Source organism: Muntiacus reevesi, chromosome 3 (genome assembly GCF_963930625.1).
Source record: "Muntiacus reevesi chromosome 3, mMunRee1.1, whole genome shotgun sequence".
Classification (NCBI taxonomy): Eukaryota; Metazoa; Chordata; class Mammalia; order Artiodactyla; family Cervidae; genus Muntiacus; species Muntiacus reevesi.
The window spans coordinates 140915958-140937150 of record NC_089251.1 but is presented as its reverse complement, the minus strand read 5'-3'; the positions used below and the strand labels follow the sequence as shown (position 1 = coordinate 140937150).

The window sequence follows — 21193 nt, the reverse complement described above, 5'->3', positions numbered from 1 at the left end:
GTCTCCGTTGTGCCTGTTCCCCGCAGCTAAGAAAAAGTAGTTATTCTTTTCGCTAGGCTTTCTTCACTATAAATATTTCCAACCGTCCGCGAACACACCCTTTTTGACCTATGAAGGATCCGTAAAATCTCGCGATACGCTCAGCTCGCGAGCAAACTGTCATGGCTGCGCCTATCTACAATCACAGGCTTCTACTCTAAGGTGAGTGGAGGACGAACTTAAGCGGAACAGTTGCTTGTACTACGCTTTAGACTTTTTGCCTTTCGGAAAAAGTTGCCCGGGAAGTAAGTTGAGGGAGGTGGGTTCATACTAAAAGGTCCGGTTCCGGAAGCACGGACTTGTCACACCGGTTCTGAGACCTGGTGAGACTGGTTGCATCTCCATCCCAAACTCAGGCATCACGTGCAAGCATCACTTTAGTTTGCTGCTTCCTCCCCTGAACCGTTCTGCTTGTCCAAGTCCATATTTTAACAGTTCGTATTTCAGTTCAGTTCAGTCGCTCAGTCGTGTCCGACTCTTTGTGACCCCATGAATCGCAGCACGCCAGGCCTCCCTGTCCATCACCAACTCCCGGAGTTCACTCAAACTCATGTCCATCGAGTCGGTGATGCCATCCAGCCATCTCATCCTCTGTCGTCCCCTTCTCCTGCCCCCAATCCCTCCCAGTATCAGGGTCTTTTCCAATGAGTCAGCTCTTGGCATGAGATGGCCAAAGTATTGGAGTTTCAGCTTCAGCAGTCCTTCCAATGAACGCCCAGGACTGATCTCCTTTAGGATGGACTGGGTGGATCTCCTTGCAGTCCAAGGGACTCTCAAGAGTCTTCTCCAACACCAAATCCTCGGGTTGAAAAGTATCCATCAAGGTTAACCCCTTAATTTTTATTGCCGACATCTCTGTAAAATCTCTTACTGCAAAGAAAGCTTTATAGGAAGACTTTCCCATCAGAGATCCACTTCTTCTTTTTTTTAAGCCTTATTTATGCATCCACTACTTCCAAAGTAACCTTGCTTCTTTAAGACTGTGTATACACATTGCAGTAGAAGTGGAAGAAGCCCGTATTTGGTACCCTTCTAAGGTAAATCTTAATGTCTCCCTAGGTCCCCACTTTAGTCTCTGTTAAATGGATTTTATATTTTTAAGTAAAAATTTTACTCTAATTTTTATTTCTCTTATAACCCCTTCCCCTGCAGGAAAACGACGGCAGGCATGAGTTTTTTTTCATATGTAGAAGCGGCGTGTGTGTCATCTTGATAACTTTAAAGTCTTTTGAAAGTATTTTAGTAACTAGAAGATGAATAACAGAACAGGTTCCTTTTTATGGAACCTCAGACAGCTCAGTACTTTAGTTCCAACAGGCAGAACTATGAGACTGTATCCTTTGGCATTTTGCAGACCAAATATTGCTTATTCAAACTGGAACCGAAGAAACCTCTTAAATACCTTTGATAATAAAATGCAATCATCTATTAGATATCTCTTTCAGGATGCTTTAATTTTTAAATCAGGAGGTGATGGCTGTCAAACAAAGGGCATAAGCACAGTAACAGCCTTTACAGTTGACAAACTACTTTGTCCTAGAAGACTGTCCTTGGATTCAAAACACTTTCTTGCCTCTGATAATGAACTGAAGAAAAGCTTTCATCAGGAGGCCTCTGATGAAGATGTTCTCACCAAGAGAAGAAAACCAACTCTGATCAACAGTAGAAAACTGTCTCAGGAGTGTAATTCCCTGAGTGATGTGTTAGATATATTTTCAAAAGCACCTACATTTCCTAGTAGTAACTATTTCTCAGCCATGTGGACAATTGCCAAACGGATGTCTGAGGACCAGAAGCGCTTTGAAAAACAATTGATGTTTAACCACCCTGCATTTAGCCAGCTGTGTGAACAAGTTATGAGAGAAGCTAAGATCATGTATTTTGACAACCTGCTGTTTAGTCTTAATGCTATAGTGAAGCTTGGGATTCCTCAGAACACGCTGCTCGTACAGACTTTGCTGAGGGTGGTCCAGGTAAAATCAAAAGGAGGTGTGAGTAGACTCGGTTTAGCAAATCTTGGAAGAATGATGGGAAGTAGACATATAGCCTCCTTGAATGAAACTTATCGTTGGAATGGTAGTTTACATTTGTTTCTGCATAGATACTAGTATTCTATGGTTTAGACACCTTAAGTTAGCAAGATCTTCTCTTTGCTTTAGAAGTTTATGAACACTTGCCCCATTTTTCCTCTCTGGAGTTGACTAATAGTGAATAAGCTAAAGTGGGAAGAGATACAAAATATACAAGAACAGGTTGAGTAGTTGAAAGGAGGAGAGAAGAGAAGGGAAGGGAGCTAGTATTTATTGACTACCTATACCTTTTACTTGTATTGTCCTGTTTAATCTTCATAATAGCCCTGTGAGGTTGGTGTTACTCTAGCAGATGAAGAAAGAGATTTGGTTATGTTAAGCAACTTGGCTAAAGTCACAACTACTGAATTTATTCATGCAGTAAATGTTCATTGGCTGTCAACTGTGGATTAATTATTACACTTGTTACTAGGGATGTAAAGATAATGGAAAACATAATTCCTGCCCTTGTAATGTAGTGGGGATAACAGATACTTTGTTCAGTTCAGTCGTTCAGTCGTGTCCAACTCTTTGCGACCCCATGAACTGCAGCATGCCAGGCCTCCCTGTCCATCACCAACTCCTGGAGTTTACTCAAACGTCCATCGAGTCGGTGATGCCATCCAGCCATCTCATCCTCTGTTGTCCCCTTCTCCTCCTGCCCCCAATCCCTCCAATTACAAAAATAACCAATATTCATTCATACATTTGCAACATTGTAGGCACTACGATATTGTAGCATTGATCATTGGGAATACAATTACAAAATAAGGGCCACATAGAGCTTTTAGTGCAATGAAAGAAAATTATACAGTGTGTAACCAGGGGCTTCAAACCTATTTGGGAGAATGCCTTCATGATGGGAAGAGGTGATGGGGGGGGGGGGGCGGGAGAAGGATACAAGATTACTGTTTGAAGCAGTGATATGTACAGAGTTTGAAAGGAGGATTGTCTCATATAATTCTCAATGTAGCTTTTAAAAGTAGTTATTGTTACTTTCTTCTTCCTTATTAGGAAATTTAGGCTTAGAGAGGTTATATAGCTTGCCCAAGGCCACATATTTGTTAATGTCACTATTTGTAGGTATTTGATAAATATTTGCTGGTTTAATGAACAAACACCTTGTCATAGTAGAGCTAAAATTCAAGCCCAGTAGGAGATGATGTCTAGGCTCGGTGCAAGAGATGGTGTTTCAAGTAGAGAAGACTGTATGTTCAAATCCTGGAGAAAAGTTTGGGGAGCTGAAAGTAGTTCACCGTGGCTGGAAGTACAGATTATTGGGGTTATGAGTTTGAGGGAATTGATAGGAAATTGTGCCTGTGGTTGTCAAGGAGGAGGGGTTGGTGTCATGACAAGGCATGAGGTTGGGGAGAAAAAGAGGTTGAATCAAAGAGAGCCTTTTATGCCTGGCTAAGGAGTTTGCCTTTATGGTATAGGCAGTGGGGATCCACTGAAGTATTTTAAGCAAAGGTCAAGCTGCTCCAGTTAGTATTTAGATCACTCTGTGAGTGGAAAATGTATTGGAAGAAGAATGAAATTGGATGGGGAAACCACTTTTAGTTTCAAACAAAGGAGTCAATATCCTCTTCGATGTCACTGAAATGACACCAGGTTGGCCAAGGGAAAGAATAGTTCCTTTAAGTAATTGTTTACCTCTTAAGAGTGGGCTCTTCAGACTTTGAAACTCAGTGATCATAATTAAATAATTTTTTTAAAAAATAGGAATTTCCTGAGGATGATCTGACATGTATCTTACCTTACTATAGAATTCAAGGATTGAGTTTATAGATCTTTGAGGGTTTTTAACTTTTAACATTACTGTGATTTCCATATGTTTTCAACCAGTAACTAATTTGTATTGTGTGTGTTTGTTTAAATTGCAGAATATCTGTGCTTTTTGGTAGACTCTGTTCCCTATATAGTTACTTAAAAGTAATTGTAGTAAGTCACTTTACCTGGTCAGTGATTCTCTAAATGAATTTTGGACAGGTATTCCCATCATCATAGTATCTGCATTGATGAGATATGAACAGTGGGTATTTGGGGTCAGATTATCGGTACATATAATTGTATCTCACTAACGTGGAAATGTTGCAGAGACCTTTTAGCTAGGTATGAAATATATCGTCAGTGAATCTTGCCCTTCAAACAGCCAGGTGGTCTTTTCTTTTACAGGAGATATTGATGGAATGCTATAATGGAAACCCTCTCATGGGAATGAGACCTTTTTTTCCCTTTCAGCAGTATCCATTTCTTTTTTTTTTTTTTTGTCTTGCTCATTAACACAACTTTAATAACTAACAACGGTTGGCACACAGTAAGAAAAATCCTGTTTAACTGTTGTGAACTCCTTCTTTCACGTGCTAGGAATTCAAAGCCGTGCCCATGTTCACGAATAGCCACCAAGTTTTGCTTGTTATCATGGGCACTTGTCACATCCCTGAGGAGAGTTAGTCATCTTCCTCGGGATCACTGATGTCTTCATAGGCCACTGGTTTTCTTTCTCGCAGTCTGTGGGCCCAAACGTTAACATTCTTTCTCTTGGATCCTGATGTTTTCTTACTCTGCTGAGAAGAGGTACTTTCATTGTCCAGGGGCCACATCATTATCTGGTTCTGACTTGAGGCTTTGTGGCTTGTTGATCATGTAATTTTAGCAAAAGAGCATATATCTTTCAGGTGTGATTACAAGTACCCTTGTTAGGTGTATAGACTAGTTGTGATTAACTTGTCAAGCACTAGGTGAGCTGTGCTGTTACTGTTCACTTTCTAAATTAGGTCATTTCTGGAACTAAATTAATACCCTGAGTCAAAGGGTTTGAAAGAAGGATCCAGGGAGCCTGGGTTACTCTTGAGATACAGATAGTGGTGGTAAAATGTGACAGCAGATGTGAATTAGAAAGTTCACAACTGAGGTTGCAGTTTGGTACTCAGGAAAGAATATAGGGAAATTGTAAGCACAGCAATGTAAGATTCATTAGGGGTGGGAAAACTGTCCTATAGCTTATTATTGCACTCGTCACCATAATGGCCTTCAGTCTCAAGAAGGGGTAAAAATAATGCTTGATGAAAGTTATTTCAGAAGTGGAGGAATATAATCAATGTCAAATCATTTTCAGTGGTAATTGAAAGTGTAAAGAAATTGTTGATACAAAAAGAGTGTGTATCAATTATTTGAAAAGTTCACTTACTTATAACTTCTGGTTTTCCAAAGTTGCTTTTTATTGTGGACTGACTGTGAATAATTGGTTTTATACTTAATCCTTTAGTTGAAAGCATCAGTTCAGTGGTTTTGCTTGGGTGAGATCATCTACTATGAACTCATTACCTATAGTGTTTTTGTGATTACATTTCAATAGGAACGTATCAATGAATGTGATGAGAAATGTCTTTCAGTTTTGTCAACTATCTTAAACACAATGGAGCCATGCAAGAATGTGGATGTTCTTCTGGCAGGAATGCGGTGAGAACTCTCTTACACTTTCTTCAAATGGCTTTCTCTTTTTCTCTTATCTCAAATCAAAAACCAAGATAAAAGTTGAACTTCTTTTTTTTTTAAGTGGGGGCATGAAAGACTTTGTTGGTGGCGGTGGCAGTTTGGTTGCTAAGCCATGTCAGATTCTTGTGACCCCATGGACTGTCGCCTGCCAGGCTCCTCTGTCCATGGGATTCTCCAGGCAAGAATACTGGAGTGGGTTGCCATTTCCTTCTCCTGGACCTGGGAATTGAACCCAGGTCTCCTGCATTGTAGGCAGATTCTTTACCAACTGACCTACAAGGGAAGCTGGTCTTTAATAGCTTATTAAAGTCCTGCCTTTGGAACAAGTGAAGCTAGAAATAATGCTTCTTTCAGGATTCACTATAAAAAAAGTATGGATAACATTAAAATTATCTTAAAACATAGTATTGACAAGGGCTGGGGGAGAACTGATACCTGCTCAGTTCATAATGGTTATTTGGGTACTATGTGGAGGTCATGTGACAGTAGCCCAGCTTGAAAAGGAGGTTGAGTTTTTGTAAAATTGACGCACCTAATCTTATGTCATAGGTTTATGAGAATAATTTTTAATTCCCATTTTCATTGACTATGCATTGGGATGTCTTAATATAATCTCCTGGTATTTGTTTATGCACGAAGATAGCAAAATAATGTGAGAGAAAAGAATGCCAGTCGGCTCCTGGAGCTTTCATTAGCTGTTTACACTCTCGTGGGCAGATATTTCATTTCTTTAGGCTTCATATTCCTTGCCTATAAGTAGGAACTGGACCAAATGACTTTTAAGATTTCTCTTCTGGTTTTAAGATCCTAAGACTGTGGTATTTGTTGTGTTTGATGACAGGATGCTAGTTGATGAGCAAGTTTGGAAAATAAAACATGTCTTCACATTACAAACTGTAATGAGAAGTATTGGAAAAGATGCTCCGATTGGTCTTAAAAGGAAATTGGAGGTAAATACTTGCTGAATTTTCACTATTGTATAAAATTTGAAAAAAATATGTATATGTTTTTTCCTGTGATTTACTATCATCTCCTAAAGTCAGTTCATTAGGAGGACATTGTTGTGCTTTGGGGTATAACTTTGCTTAAGTGGAATAATAGAAATATTTATGTGTATATGTATTTACATACATTTATATATGTCTGAGTCATTTTGCTCAAACTTTATCCTTTTTTTGTTTAAATACAATATTTTAATTTATTTTGCTACAAATGATAAATTAAAGTTTATTTTTCTTTAGATGAAAGCCTTGAAAGAATTAGACCAATTTTCTGTTTTGAATTGCCAGCACATGTTTGCGGTACTGGCCGCCATGAATCACCGTTCTGTTATCCTTCTGAATGAGTGCAGTAAGAGAGTCACAAGTAAGGGGAATTTTTCTTGCATGGTCTGTAGCATCTGATCTGTTTTGTGCTATATTTGTTTGCTGTTATATGAAAAAATATCTGAAGATATGGTTAGATCTAAAGTTTATTTTTGCCTATAGTTATTGTTTTTTGTTTTTACAAAATGCAGTGCTGTTATTCTAAAGAAAAGTGCTGGGTATATAGTATCTTAAATCTTACAGTCAAAACATTTGGTAATTTTTGTTTGTCTAACTCATTCTTAAAGGTAACATCCATGGGTGTCCTTTTAAAATATTGATCAACATATTGCAGTCTTGCAGGGACCTTCAATATATTAATATAGACCTTTTTAAAGGAATAGCAGATTATGTGGCTACAACCTTTGACATCTGGAAGCTGAAAAAAGTAAGTATGTTAATAGTTTAGAATAAGTCTCGGAAACTTTCAAGAAATGCATTAATTAATTTATTTGTGAATATACTTCTCTATCATTTTAAAGTGGTTTAGATTCCAAAATATTCCAATGCTAAATTGGTTTGAAAAATTAGCTCCTTACAATTTCTGTCTAAGTGTTACCTATTAATATACTGTTCAACGTCTTGATCATCTTTCTATCTGAAACAAAAATAGTATTGCCAAAGTCTGTTTTTCAAAATATTATATGTTACTTTGGTTGGATACTAAGGATTATGTCTGCCTTTCTATGTTTCCTTTGTTAGATTTAGAATAATAAAGATAGCTAATGTGACAGGCTTAAGCTTTTTGAAGAATAAAATGTCATTACTGTCTTCTATTTATGGAAAGTTTGCTTGGTTCTTCAAGGGTAAGAGCCTTTAAGTTCAGGGCCTGTGTTAATAATAAAACGTCTAAATGAAGCAGCTGGTAAAAACTTCTTTTTATAGTGAAGCAGAGGTAACAATGTTAGATCACTGGCTTAGTTCACTTTGGAGGTTGACGTGAATATTGTGTTTACTATGGAAATTGATTTTGGAAAGAGAAGTCCTTATTGTAAGAAGGACAAAGAGAGAAATGAGAGGTGAGGTGGAACATTTATTTTAATCATCGTTTTTCAGCTCTATTCTCATTTCTAGTATTTAATATTGAACGTAGAAATTTTTGAGTTATCTTTTATCTATTAGAATATAGGAAGCGTCTAGGTTTGGAAAGGAGAGCAGTTTGAAATTGACTTGGTCATTTTGAAAAACTTCAGAAGAGGTATATTTAAAGGTAGTTTGCAGAGATTTTGTATGAAAAGCATGTAGGAAAGGATTTATTTTAAATGACATTGGAAATGGGAAACATTGTGTGCTCTGATTCTCGACTTATAAAAAGAGGTTGGTTATTAACTTGATATTTTGTAAGGGAAAGATAATTATTCCTTTTAAGGGAATATTTTTCAATCAGGGCAATTTTGTTGCTATTTAAACTGTTTGAGATCAGAAAGATTGCTGATAACAAACTGTAATTCTTAAGAAGTTTTCCCTCAGTTCTTTTTTTTTTTTAGGTTCTTTTTCTCCTCATTTTATTTGAAAACTTTGGCTTTCGACCTGTTGGTTTGATGGACTTGTTTATAAAGAAAGCAGCAGATGAATCTGGCTTCTTAAATGTGAAAAGCCTTGTCTGTATCCTTAATGTATATTCTTCTCTCAACCACTTCTACAAATGCCAGACCCATGAGTATGTACTTGTTCCATTTTATTTTTTGTATTGCCACATATCATATTTATATAAGAGATTACAAAGCTCAATGAATTCTTACAAGCAAACCCATCCATGTCTAGAAATAAAACATAATATTCTTTATTTATGAAGTTAAGCAATTTTATCTTTGATAAAGATATGTGCCTTGCTTTTGCTTTTTTGATGTTGTTCTTTGCAGTGTCTTTGATAATTCAGCGTAGGAGACTTCGTTTCACACTTTTGCCCAACTTATTCCCTTAGCACCCTAGTTTATAGTTCATTTGACCCTAGCTCTTTATCTGGTCCCAAACTACCGCTTTCTGTTCTTTTCATTTTAACTCCAATCATACATTTCTACTAATAAGCACAGCAATTCCTTGGACGTCCCAGGCTCTTTCAGACGTCTTCTTTCCACCCAGAATGTCTTTCCTCATTCTCTAGATGAGTTAAGGGTTCGTTAAAAACCAGAAACGTATATAACATGTCATTTGTTAGAAGAGTGATTAAAAGTGCAGACCCAGGAGACATCTTGCTTAGGTTTGAATCTTAGCTCTGCCGTTCGTTATCTACTTAACTTTGGCAAATTACTTACCTGTACCTCAGTTTCTTCATTTGTTAAAATAGGGATGAATAATGACTTATTTCTAATCATACTGGACAATTTAATAATCGTTGTTATGAGGATTAAGTGAGTTAACCTGGGTCAGAATCTTAAGGCAGTGCCTGACACACAGTAATTATTAGGTTAAAAAAAAATAGATTATAGGTCACAGAGGCTTTGGCGGAATAAACTGTGGCAGTTCTGAGGGTCTCAGTGGCAGGGTTCACAGGCCATTTCTTTGCCACCAAGTGGCTTGGCTCCTGGGTTATGCAGTGGTTAAGAATCCACCTGCCAATGCAGGAGACGCAAGAGACACGGGTTTGATTCCTGAGTTGGGAAAATCCCCTGGAGTAGGAAATGGCTACCTGCTTTAGTATTCTTGCCTGGAGAATCCCATGGACAGAGGAGCCTGGAGAGCTACAGTCCATGGGGTTGCAAAGAGTTGGACATGGCTGAGCAACTGAGCATGCATGCCCAGCGTGGCTCTATCAGCTTTTTGTCCCTGTGGTTTTTTTTCCTCAAGATCCAGATTTCCAGAAGAGAAAATCTGATTGACCGAGTTTGGGTCACATGCCTGTTTCTTTGCCTTTTGGTGATCAAAGAAATGTTGGGCCAAGAAAAGCAGCTGCCCACTGAACCCCGAATTGTTCCAAAAGGACTCACTTCCTATATGTGTCCTGTGCTTTCCCTTATGTCTCCATCAGAGCTCCTATGCTTGTCGTGTCTTATATAAATCTCCGGTGGAACTTTGACACATAGCTGCAGTTATTTGTCAATAAACCTCTCTCCACAACTGCAGAGCTTTCTAGCGTCAGACCCAGGTGCATGTGTTTCTAACATAGCACAGAGCCTGGCACAGAATAAACATAAAATAAAGGTTGAAAAGATTCTCCCCAAATTCAGCCTTCCTCTACTACCCACTCTTGGTTTTATTATGGAGCTGGCTCCTATGTGCCTCCTGGCCCTTCTTGACAAATACTGTTAAGATGTGAAAGTGAAAAGTGTGACACTGTTAGTCGCTCAGTCGTGTCCGACTCTTTGCGACGCCACGGATTGCAGCCTACCAGGCTCCTCTGTCCATGGGATTCTGCAGGCAGGAATGCCGGAGTAAGTAGCCCTGTTAAGCTGAGTAGTAATTCAAACTCCAGAAACAGCCCCATGGATGCCATAGAATTCAGAGAACAAACACTAAGTAGTTAGGGAGTTTTTCAGCTGACTGTAGGTGTCCCAGGAGGTAATCTGGTCCAGTAAAATTATTATGTTGGAACTAGAGGATGGACAACAAAGGTAACCCTAAGTAGCTATGCACAGGTTAGGAAATTCGGCAAAACACAACTGGGAACAGGTCATACTGAGGGGGAGTCACGAATGTGGTACTTGTCTGTCCACCCTGCTTCCATCTGACTCATTGGTTCTCAACTGTCAGTGATTTTGCTTCCTAGGGGACGTTTGGCAATACCTGGGGATGTTAGTTTTTATGTGGTTGGGGAGGTGGGGGGAGAGGGTTGTTGTCCAGCTTCTGGTGGGTACAGGCTGGGGATGCTGCCAGCGTCCTACTGTGCATAAGACAGCACTGCAGTGAAGACTCACCCAGGCCAGACTGTCAGCCGTGCTGAGACAGGAGCGGCGATCTAGTCCTACGCTCCTACCTCAGCAGTTCTCCTTTGGAGAGGTAGGGGTGATAAGATTAGCTAATAGAATGAGATTAAACGATAAGAAATTCGTGAATGTCCATGAATGTGCAGTTGCCTGAAGTTGGTATTTTGCGGACTATAAATAAAGAAGTTTGTGTTCTCTGTCCTTCTTAGGATAGAGGAGGAGGCAGTCATGTATATTGAGAGGAAGGCAATATGATAGGTACCAAATGAATGCTTTATGGAGGAAGGAGGAAGGAAGATGGCCTCCTAGGGTGGAATGGCAGAGGTTTTAGGAGCAGTAACGCAAAGCATTTGGGAAGTGAGTTGACTGGAAGAGATGGATTAGGTAGGGGAGTTGTAGAAAATTTATTGACTTAGCACTTTGTATATCCACACGCTGTTCCTTAATCATTTTATTTATGTTATGGCCTCTGGTAAAGAGAATGTGTTAAATCTAGAATATCTTCCTGGGTTTGAAGCCCCAGGAAGAAAACATTTAGCATTTCAACTCTGTGGTTCCAGTGCTTTGGTTTCTTCTCGTTTGGATCTGTGCTTGCCACCCTGTAGGTAATCCCGGCTTGCATCTCTGAGCTCCTGAGTGTGCTCTTTGAGTTTGCTCCTGGGCTCCAGGCTGTGTATGGTCACTGGAGCTCCCGCAGGGCCTCAGCTTCAGTAATTCTGAAACCAGCGCATTCGTGGTTTTCTGTTTGTTTGTTTGTTTACTGTTTGTCAAGTACCTTGTCAAGTGGGTTTTTTAAACCGCTTTGTCTGCTTGTGTGGTCGCTCAGTCGTGCCCGACCCTTTATGACCCGTGGGCTCCTCTGTCTGGGATTCTCCAGGCAAGAGTGCTGCAGTGGGTTGCCATCTCCTGCTCCTCTTTATTGAGGTATGAGTTAGCAGCATGTAAAGAGCTGTGCATGTTCAACGTTTACAACGTGGTGAGTTTTTAGCTCAGTGTTATTCCTGACTCTTTCTTTTCCAGTAACATTCTCCTCTCCCTCTTCTGATTGTGTTTGTTCATTTAGTCAGAACACGTGTACCAGGTGCTCAGGTCCTTCAGACAAAAGTGACTAAGACATAAGCCTGTTTTGCCAGAAGATTCTGTGTAATGGGTAATGAAGACATCAGTTGGCAATTAAATATAGCACGAACATGGAAGTGGCAGGGTTACAGGTTACCTATACAGGTTACCCAGGGACAGAGGAGGAATGTGCCGGGATGCTAGCCTGGTGAAGTAGACGGTCAGCGTGGATGTCAAGCGTCCTCCCTAGAGGAGATGGTACCTGAGCAGATCTTAAAAGATGGATGCATGGGAGTTAGCCATGGAAAGAGCATCCGGTGTAGAAAGGACTCTATATTCACGTCAGGAGGGAAAGAAACAGCGGAGCACGTGCGGGAGTGACAGACTGTGCTCTTGCGGAAGATGAAGTGCGGCAGAAGGAGTGGGCGAGCTGATGGCCCCTCGGGCTCAGGCCAGCCCTTTGCGGCTGCCTCCTCCAGACTCCCCTCCGTCTCGCCTTTTCCTCACTGTGTCTCTAGGACCTGCCACAGCCTTTCTCGTTACCCATCCCCTCCCGCCGTGGGCTCTCCCGGTCGGCCTCAGACGTTTCCCTTTGTGCCCGACTGTTACTCAGGGCTCACCCCCGGCACACTTGGCCTGCTGTGGGTCCCTGCCTGTGCCTCACTGGCCCCTTGCCACAGCGTGAACAGGACACACGGTCAGGGCGCCCATTTCTGTGCTTCGTTTCAAGTGGTCTTCGCTTTTGCCATCTTTTCTACTTACTGAAATCCCCCTTATCCCCAAAGCCACCCTATCTACGTTCTTTTCTGTACACTATCACAGTACTTTGCATGCACTACCTTTTTTTTTTCTGGTATAATGAAATATAACTTAGGCCCTAAGAGTCAAGCTGACCTGGGTTCAAAGTGCGCCTGGGCCCTTCATTAGCAGTGTCACACTGGGCCATGGCCTCAACTAACCTGGTCTCCCTTCTCTTCATCTGTGCTCACCTGCTTTGTTATCCTACATAACCTTAGCTGAGGTGGTGTGATTAGGCTTGTGGTTCTTTCAGATCAGAGCATTACTAGCAACAGAATTTTCATAGGTTATAAACCTGTAGTGGCATTCCAGGCCTTGTGGATTTACTCAAGGATAAAAGCCTAGCACAGTGGTTAAAAGGCTCTGGACCCTAACAGCTTGGATTTCAGGGCTGTCCCTGCTGCTTCCTGGCTGTGTGCCCTTGGATGACTTGCTCGACCTTACTGAGCCTATTTACCCATTTTTATATGAGGACAATAATGACACATATACCCATTTTTATTATGAGGACAATAATGACACCTATCTCATAGAGTCTGAATGGGAATTAAATGAGTTAAAGCCTATAAATATTTGCCCTATGTAAGACATACCATGGCAGCTAACATTTATTGAGTGTATATGTCTGTTTTGAGAGTCAGCTGACCTGAAAGATGTGTGAAGACCTAGTGCAAACGCAAGTCTGATGGTTTTATCCACTGAAAGCTGTTGGTTCTGTGACACCTCGCTAGCTCTATCGTGATCTTGTCTTCTCTTCATATTTGGAAGCCAAGTTTCCTTTCTGCCCCTCTAGGTTCCTAGGAGTTATGGCCAGTGCTCTGACTGGTAGTCTTCACCACATATCTTCTGAAAACCTGTTAAATGCAGTGTGTTCATTTTGCTGGATGAACCATTTTCCCCTGGCCCTCATTAATCAGCTTCTTCAAAAGGACGTCATTGATGATCTGCTGACGTCAGGTAGGATGTCAGTTCGCAGTGTGAGTGAAATAAGACAGTGCTGCTAGGCTTCCTGGTGATTCTGAATGGGGGCTCGAGTGCAGCAGTATCAGCTAAACCTTCTGGAGCAGGTGCTCCTAATGAAAGGACCAAAGATGACGAAGTCAAAGGGCCATGCTTTAAAGCAGCAAACCTGTAAAGTAAAGTAAAGTGAAAGTCACTCAGTTGTGTCCTACTCTTTGTGACCTCATGGACACATGGCCCCTCTGTCCATGGAATTTCAGGCTCCTCTGTCCATGGAATTCTCCAGTCCAGAATATTGGAGTGGGTAGCCTTCCTCTTCTCCAGGGGATCTTCCCGACCCAGGGATCGAACCCAGGTCTCCCGCATTGCAGCTTTACCAGCTGAGCTACCAGGGAAGCCCAAGAATACTGGAGTGGGTAGCCTATCCCTTCTCCAGTGGATCTTCCCAACCCAGAAATCAAACCAGGGTCTCCTGCATTGCAGGCGGATTCTGGTAAAGAATCTGAGCTTTGAGGGAAGTCCCTGTGGAGCCTTCTTTAATGACAGACCCTGCACATAGACAGCAGGAGTAAGAAATACATCGTCATTGTTTTTTTTATTTATACTTTATGCACCTATACAAAGACTAAATGTTCAAGTTGCTCTTTATGCCACTATCAGAGGTGTTTATACTTCTAATTTTTACATGTCACATTTGAAGCCAAGTTAAGTCAACTTTTGCAGCTATAAAGCTTTGCCACTCATGGTCTGTAATGAGGGCACAGCCATTAGATTAAAAACCAAATAGTTACCAAAATAATGAATTTATTTACTCTTGGAACCAAAATTAACTGTTTACTTTTGGTTTTTACTATTAAAAAAGAAAAGCAGGGACTTCCCTGGTGGTTCAGTGGTTAAGACTCCACGTCTCCAATGCAGGGGGCCTGGGTTTGATCCCTGGTCAGGGAACTAGATCCCGCACACGGCAACTGGGACCTGTTACAGCCAAATAAATAAATATTATTATTCTTTAAAAAAAAAGGGGGGTGGGGAAGCAGTGTCAGGCTTATGCCCATGTTCATTTGCTTCATCATGTCTGACTTCTTTGCGACCCCATGGACTGTAGCCTGCCAGGCTCCTCTGTCCATGGGATTCTCCAGGCAAGAATACTGGAGTGGGTTGCTATATCCTCCTCCCGGGGATCTTCCCGACTCAGGGATCGAACCCAAATCTCTTGGGTCTCCTGCATCGGCAGGTGGATTCTTTACCATTGTGCCACCTGGGAAGCCCATATCTGGGAAACAGGGTTATTTGAAATCCTTTTAAAAACAGTGGAATGAAATTTCAGGGTTGAAGTGTGGAAGAGGAACACTATGTGTTGATTTTTCAAGCAGTCTAATGTAGGGGAAGCAGCCGTGAACCCAGGAGACTTGAGTTCTAGTTCCAACTTTGCCCTTAATCAGGAGGCTAGTTTTAACATTCTTGAGCATTTCCCCATCAGTTCAGTGAAGAGTGAGGCTAAAGCACCTTGAAAGGTATTTAAAACCTTAAAACCTTATCAGGTACAGTCACAGATCTACACACTGTGGGAACTTGGGGGGCACAGAGAAATCCCTCCTGATAAGAAGCAAATAATCAGAATTATAGGTACATTAATACAGTTTCTTTAATGTGGCATTAATATTTTTCTTAACTACATTTATTTTAGGTGACGTGGAGCGGAATGCTCACAGGCTGCATGTTGTGGCTGCTTGTCTAAAGCTCGATGACGCTCCTTGTCACAAGGACCTGGACTTGGCGCTGCCGCGGCTGCCCCCCGCACCCTCATATCCTCAACCGAAGGTTGCCGCGGCGCTGAGTGACCTTCTGGGAGAAGGACGCTTCTCTCAAAGTGTACGGTTGCCGCACAATTATTTTATCGGTATGGGACTTTATATGAGCTTCTTCTGTTTGACTTTATATTTTTCTTTCTGACAAAAGGTTAGGGGTTTACTGCGGCAGCTTGCGTGGGGCAGCACTGGCCCTGGAGCTAGACTAGCTGGGTGTGGATGTTCACTGCCCGGCTTCCGAGTGCCTCTCTCAGCACTCGCCAGCCTCTTGTGTGTCAGATGGCAGTCATGGTACTACCCCCCTCACAGGGTTCCTGTGACCTGCAGGTGAGACCGTACAGGTCACACCCAGACTAGTGTCCGGCACACGTAAGTGAGCTCAGCACAGCTTTGCCATTATTGGTAGGAGGAGTAGTAATTTTCAAACAAAAAAAGTCACTGAGCAATGTTTGAAAAATTAGTATCAATTTTTTTTTTTCTTCCAGATTTTGAAATCAGAATGGATAATAACCGGAGCCAAGTGCTTCCATTTTCCGACGTGGATGTGGTGACTGCTACAGATATTCAGAGGTTGTTTACACATTTGCTGAGCTCATTTGCTGAGCTCTCTGTATTTAAATCTTAATTCTCAAAGACTTCATATTAAATAGCAGTAGCAATGCAGAGACTTTGTATTTGTGTGGAGCTTGTTATGCACCTAGGGACTTCTCATCCATTAGTCTACTCCTTAGGTATACATGTAGGCTCTGTGGTTGAAGACCGTGGATTGGAGTTGGCCATCCATTTAATGAAACAGGCAATTTTTAAAAATTAGGAGTTAAGGCTAAAGAGTGCACTCAAACAACACTGACATAATTGAGACCATCAGCGCAGTGTGAATTTTTGACAAGATAATGCAATAGTGAACCTAAAGAATTAAGACTTCTACCCAAATAAAATACCCAGTATAAATATTTTGTTTTACCGGTCAAACCTTTTAAAAGGTAGAAAAACTTTAGTTTTTTAATTCAGGTATATTGTATATGGATCAAGTCATACTGAGGTTAGTTAGAAGTAGTTGCTTGACTCCCACAGTACGGAAGGTGTCTCTGGGATAAGTTGATGCTGCTCCCCAAGAGCATGCTCTGCCTTGTAAGCAGCTGGGTCAGGTCGTGCTGCACACACCCTGTGTCCACACCCCCTGTTCAGCCAGCCTATGTGGAATGGCTCTGCGAGGGCCTGCAGGGCGCATACACCCCAGGCGGCTTACATCCCCTACCGCTTTGTAGGACATAAATACATAGAGAGAGGTACAGAAAAAGTCTGTAGGGATTCAGACTCTTTTATCTGCCCATCACTTCCCACTCACAGGCAGCTCTGTAGCTTTTGCTTCTTTCCAAATCCGTCCAGATTGCCCCTTGGCCATCTTTTCAGCCACTGTCTTCCTATACGTAGTGCCTACCTCCCCTTAAGAAAAGCCTTTCTCTCTGACCTCATTGAAAGATCATTTTTCTTTTTCTGGAATTTAGCTGTTCTGGCATAATAATATAATGTAATAGCTCTCAGCCTAAAGTACTGAGAAGAAATGAGAAATCACTGTTCCTTTAAAGATATAAAATTTCTTTCTCTTTATCTCAGATAACAGCCAGAGTAGTATCACAGGAGACAGTAAGGATACAAATGTCTTTTTCCCCCAATGAACTTAATCTTTCCAAAAGGCTGTGAACAATGAAAAAAAATTACACCTTCAGTGTTTTTTACACATACAGATATTATCTTTTCAACAGTCTTGTCTATCTCTTCTTTGTTTTTGGTCTCCCCATCCTGGTTTTTAAATGCTTCTCTCTTGGGGAGACAATATGTACAAACAGAGTATTTTCCATTTAGTGTTATCTACACCAATACTTCTAGTGGCATAAATCATTATATTTAGATCAGCAATTACCTCTGTATAAGAAAGCCCTAAAATGAGCGCTTTCATATCTGAAAATTTTCCGCATGAAGAATGTAGCCCTTCTTAAAGATGGTTAAGAGATACTGTTTGTATAAAACATCTTTATAAGCTTTTGGTTCCTAGGTGGCCTTCACATACTGGAATGTCTGCACAGGCCAGGTCATAAAGAAGTGAAGGGCTAGCACAGGAGGGAACAGTGAGGAACGTGGTCAGTGTAGGGCTCAGCTTTGAAATCTCCAAAGAACAAGCATACAGCAAGGTTGTACACAGTCATCTCATTAGTAACTAGTTTGTATTTGTGTTTTCAGAGTAGCTGTACTCTGTGTTCCTAAATCTGCTTACTGTTTGGATTCAACCCACCCCAAAGGATACCTTGCTATGAAAATGCGGCATTTGAAAATAATGGGTTTTCATGTAATCTTGGTAAGAAAAATTGCAAATGAAATCATCTTCAATTACTGATGTTCATTTTGCCAGGAATATTATGGTTGAAGTTGGTTACTAGGACTAGAGGAACTGCCAGCAGTATTGGAATAAGTGTTTTGCTTATTGTTTTCTTTGAAAAAGAACATTTCTGGTACATGATTTGGTTCCTGCTCAGTTGATTACTAGGGGGTTGATAATTTAATCTTTTTTGTTAAGTGGAAAAATGTAAATAATACATTTTCCTATTTAAGAACATGAAACCACATTCAGTTTCTAGGTTATCTTAAATAGGAGAAGAAAAGATGTTGATTAAAGTTTTGTTTTCATGGGTCAGTGTGAGGCCATTAAGGATATTTGTCACTAGAAAATGCTGGAGGGTTTTAAGAGGATAGTTCTTCCCTCTTTGTGCTTCATTTGATTCTGAACACTACAACTTGAGCAGCCTCAAGGTATCTGTATGGAGTGAGGACCATACAAATAAATTTATATTAATGTTAGGATCGATCTAAATGCCAGTCATTTGGTCCTGAATATAATGTGAAATGTAAACATTTGAATCTTCATTATGATACTTTAGTATCTAAAACTGGATCATGCCTGGGTCATCAAGGTTAAGATGGCCCATTTCTCTAATGAGCTAATCTGTAACACTTTTTTTTTTTTTCATTTTGGCTATTATGTATATTCTAAGGAAGATTATCCCAAAAAAGAAATGTTTGCACCCTTTAGAGGACCTTTAAAGTTTTTTGTAATTTTCACTGTGAGAGCTTTCTTCAACCCTAGTATATATAGTCATAACTAAACTTTTTAAAATGTGCATAAATTGTAAGTGGTTGGCTTGATGTTATTTTAATATCCTTGGGTGTCAAAACTAGCTTTTATTTTATATGTCATCATCTTCTTGCAAACTGATTATTTTCCTCTTTCTTTGGTAAGGTCAATAATTGGGAGGTGGAAAAACTACAGATGAAGGATGCAGTCGCATTTTTGAAGACTAAAATCTATTCACCCAAAGCACTGCCTGATGCTGATACACATTTGCAAAGCACGTGTTAAAGTAAAAAGCAACCTTTTAATGTTTTGAGACCTGAATTTGTAAAAATAACTTTAATAAATACTATAATTCAGTTGTTGATGTAATTTACCTGACTGCTCACCATAATACAAAGTGTTATTTCAGTTCACTGTTAAAATTAGTGTTAAGAATGAAAGCAATGTTGTTACTGGTGCTTTAGAATATGCTGAGAAAATTCCAGAAGGGTCATCATTGCAGTAGTACCTATTTCTTCCAGTACGCAGATACCCTACAGATTCATGAGCTGTAGATTTTACTGTTTCTCATTAGCTTTGATGCATTAAAAACTGATTTCTTAGTTGTGATGGGTTGCAGGTAATTTGGTGTGGGCAGTCCTCAGCTTGGAATCTAAGCTATTTTAGGACTCAGTTGTGGACAACATTTTCAAGCAGTGGCCACAAAGCAATTGGACTAGGTTCTCAAGTTAAAAATGTATAAATATTAAGGAGGTAGCATGTTAAAAATGAGTGAGTATCGGGCATCTGCAGTTGTAACAAGCATTCTAGGTGGAAGTAGTTTGTGGACCAAACTAAGAAACAGAGATGAGATAACACAGAGGTGGTAAGGAGTCCAAATTCCTTAAGATTGATAGGCTGTGGGTTGCCTCTTTTTTGAGGTCATTCCTTTCTCCCTCTTCCCCACTGCGTTCACCATTTCACAAAGTCTTTTAAACTAAATATATATAGCTGAACTCTTGTGAGCCAGACTTGGGGGCTGTTTTTCAGTTATGTGTGTAATTCTTTTGTGGAAATACTTGTTCACGTTTGTCATATGCCTGTCTGTCTAATATTTGACTTGCTGTGGATATAGCAGGTTTTACCATGTGTATGTTTGTATTATTTTACCCCCATGCAAAATTCTGAATGTGAGGTGAGTGTGTGGTGAGGCCCCACCCTCTCGCCATCCCTGAAATTCATTTATTGAAACCTAACCCCCAGTGTGATAGTATTTGGAGGTAGAACTTTGGGAGATGGCTAGATATGAAGGGTGGAGGTCTCATGAATTGAATTAGTTCTCTTCTGAAAGGCCTCAGAGAGCTCCCTATCACTTTTCCTTGTGAAGTCAGTGAGAAGATGACCATCTGTGAACCAGGAAAGGGGCCCTCACCGACACAGACTCTGCCAAAGCCTTGATCTTGGACTTCCAGACCTCTCCCACAGTTATTTGTGAGAAATAAATTTCTGTTGTTTATAAGCTACTTAGTCTATGGCATTCTGTTAATGTCAGCTGGGATGGACTGAGATACCCCAAATACACAGACGTGCAATTACTGAACATCTTACTCTCTGCCGGGCACTGCTAAGTATTTGGGTATATTCTCCATTATCTTAACTGCTTGACGTGTGAAGTTGCTCAGTCGTGCCTGACTCTTTGTGACCCCATGGAGTGTAGCCTACCAGGCTCCTCCATCCATGGGATTTTCCAGGCAATAGTACTGGAATGGGTTACCATTTCCTTGGGACCCTTATTTCCTCTTATCTAATAAGAGGATAAATTATTTATAAAGGCTATATAAATAGGATAGGGCTGGAATTTGAACCTGAGCTCATACGGACTTACAAGAAAAGTAGTTGAGAAACCCCAAGTTGGCAATAAAAATCCTCTAGCAATATGACTGCATCTGTCACAGGTTTTATCAGCTTATCCTCCCTGCATTTAGAAAAGGTTAGAGCTGAAAGGAAATACATCAATCATTTAATCCACCTCCCTCATTTTATGGATGAGGAAGTAAAGGTTCAAGAATTTGATTTTTCTGGAGTTTCAACCACATCATTGATTTCCATGTTATTTCCTTTTCTGCTGCTCTGCAGCTTGTGTTTCAGGAAATCTGGACTTTTATTCCAGATTGGACATCGTCTAGTTTTATGTACTTGACCAAATGATTTAATCTTATAAGCTTCAGAACAAGAGTTGAAAATATTAGGGAACTAAAATTTTCATTCTTTAAATAGTAAATACATATGTAAGTTTTTTCTAATGGCTAATTATGACTCATTTTCAAAGGATTGAACAAATTTATGGATTCTTTGGAGGAACTAGCATTCCTCTTTCACTGGTATTACTAGTATTAGCATTCTTCATTGCTGTATAGTCTAAAAAAAATTTTGTGAGACTGAAGGTATAGAGGGAAGGAAAACAATTTAATAGTATATACGTCTTCTCAGGATTAAGATTTACTCTCCACTCCAGGAAAATATATAAATATTTTCCTTTTCTGGTATTTATTCAGTTGATTGAAAACGAAAACCACTTAACTCGTTTGATTTCATGGACCCATTTCTCACACAATTAGGATCAATA

The 21193-nt window shown here is 40.3% G+C and overlaps 1 protein-coding gene across 2 annotated transcripts; it reads left to right on the top strand.

Annotated features, from left to right (window-relative positions):
- The first annotated feature begins 57 nt into the window (after positions 1–57).
- Positions 58–18957, top strand: FASTKD2 (FAST kinase domains 2). 2 transcript variants are annotated; one of them, XM_065930723.1, is made up of 12 exons: positions 58–201; positions 1192–2012; positions 5467–5570; positions 6448–6556; positions 6896–6971; positions 7219–7358; positions 8458–8630; positions 13484–13647; positions 15338–15550; positions 15944–16028; positions 17700–17814; positions 18754–18957. In XM_065930723.1, the coding sequence occupies exons 2-12, from the start codon at positions 1293–1295 to the stop codon at positions 18871–18873; spliced, it is 2019 nt and encodes a 672-aa protein (XP_065786795.1). In that variant the 5' UTR covers positions 58–201; positions 1192–1292; the 3' UTR covers positions 18874–18957. The 2 variants fall into 2 exon arrangements, with proteins under 2 accessions (XP_065786795.1, XP_065786794.1); XM_065930722.1 differs by having other exon boundaries at positions 59–201; positions 6848–6971.
- Positions 18958–21193: the final 2236 nt, after the last annotated feature.

Bases quoted from the DNA above. Each gene is read 5' to 3' on its own strand.
- FASTKD2 (XM_065930722.1), top strand. From the start codon at position 1,293: ATGAATAACAGAACAGGTTCCTTTTTATGGAACCTCAGACAGCTCAGT. The intron at 5,571-6,447 runs GTGAGAACTCTC...GTTTGATGACAG, and splicing joins GTTCTTCTGGCAGGAATGCG to GATGCTAGTTGATGAGCAAG. The intron at 6,557-6,847 runs GTAAATACTTGC...ATTTTTCTTTAG, and splicing joins GTCTTAAAAGGAAATTGGAG to ATGAAAGCCTTGAAAGAATT.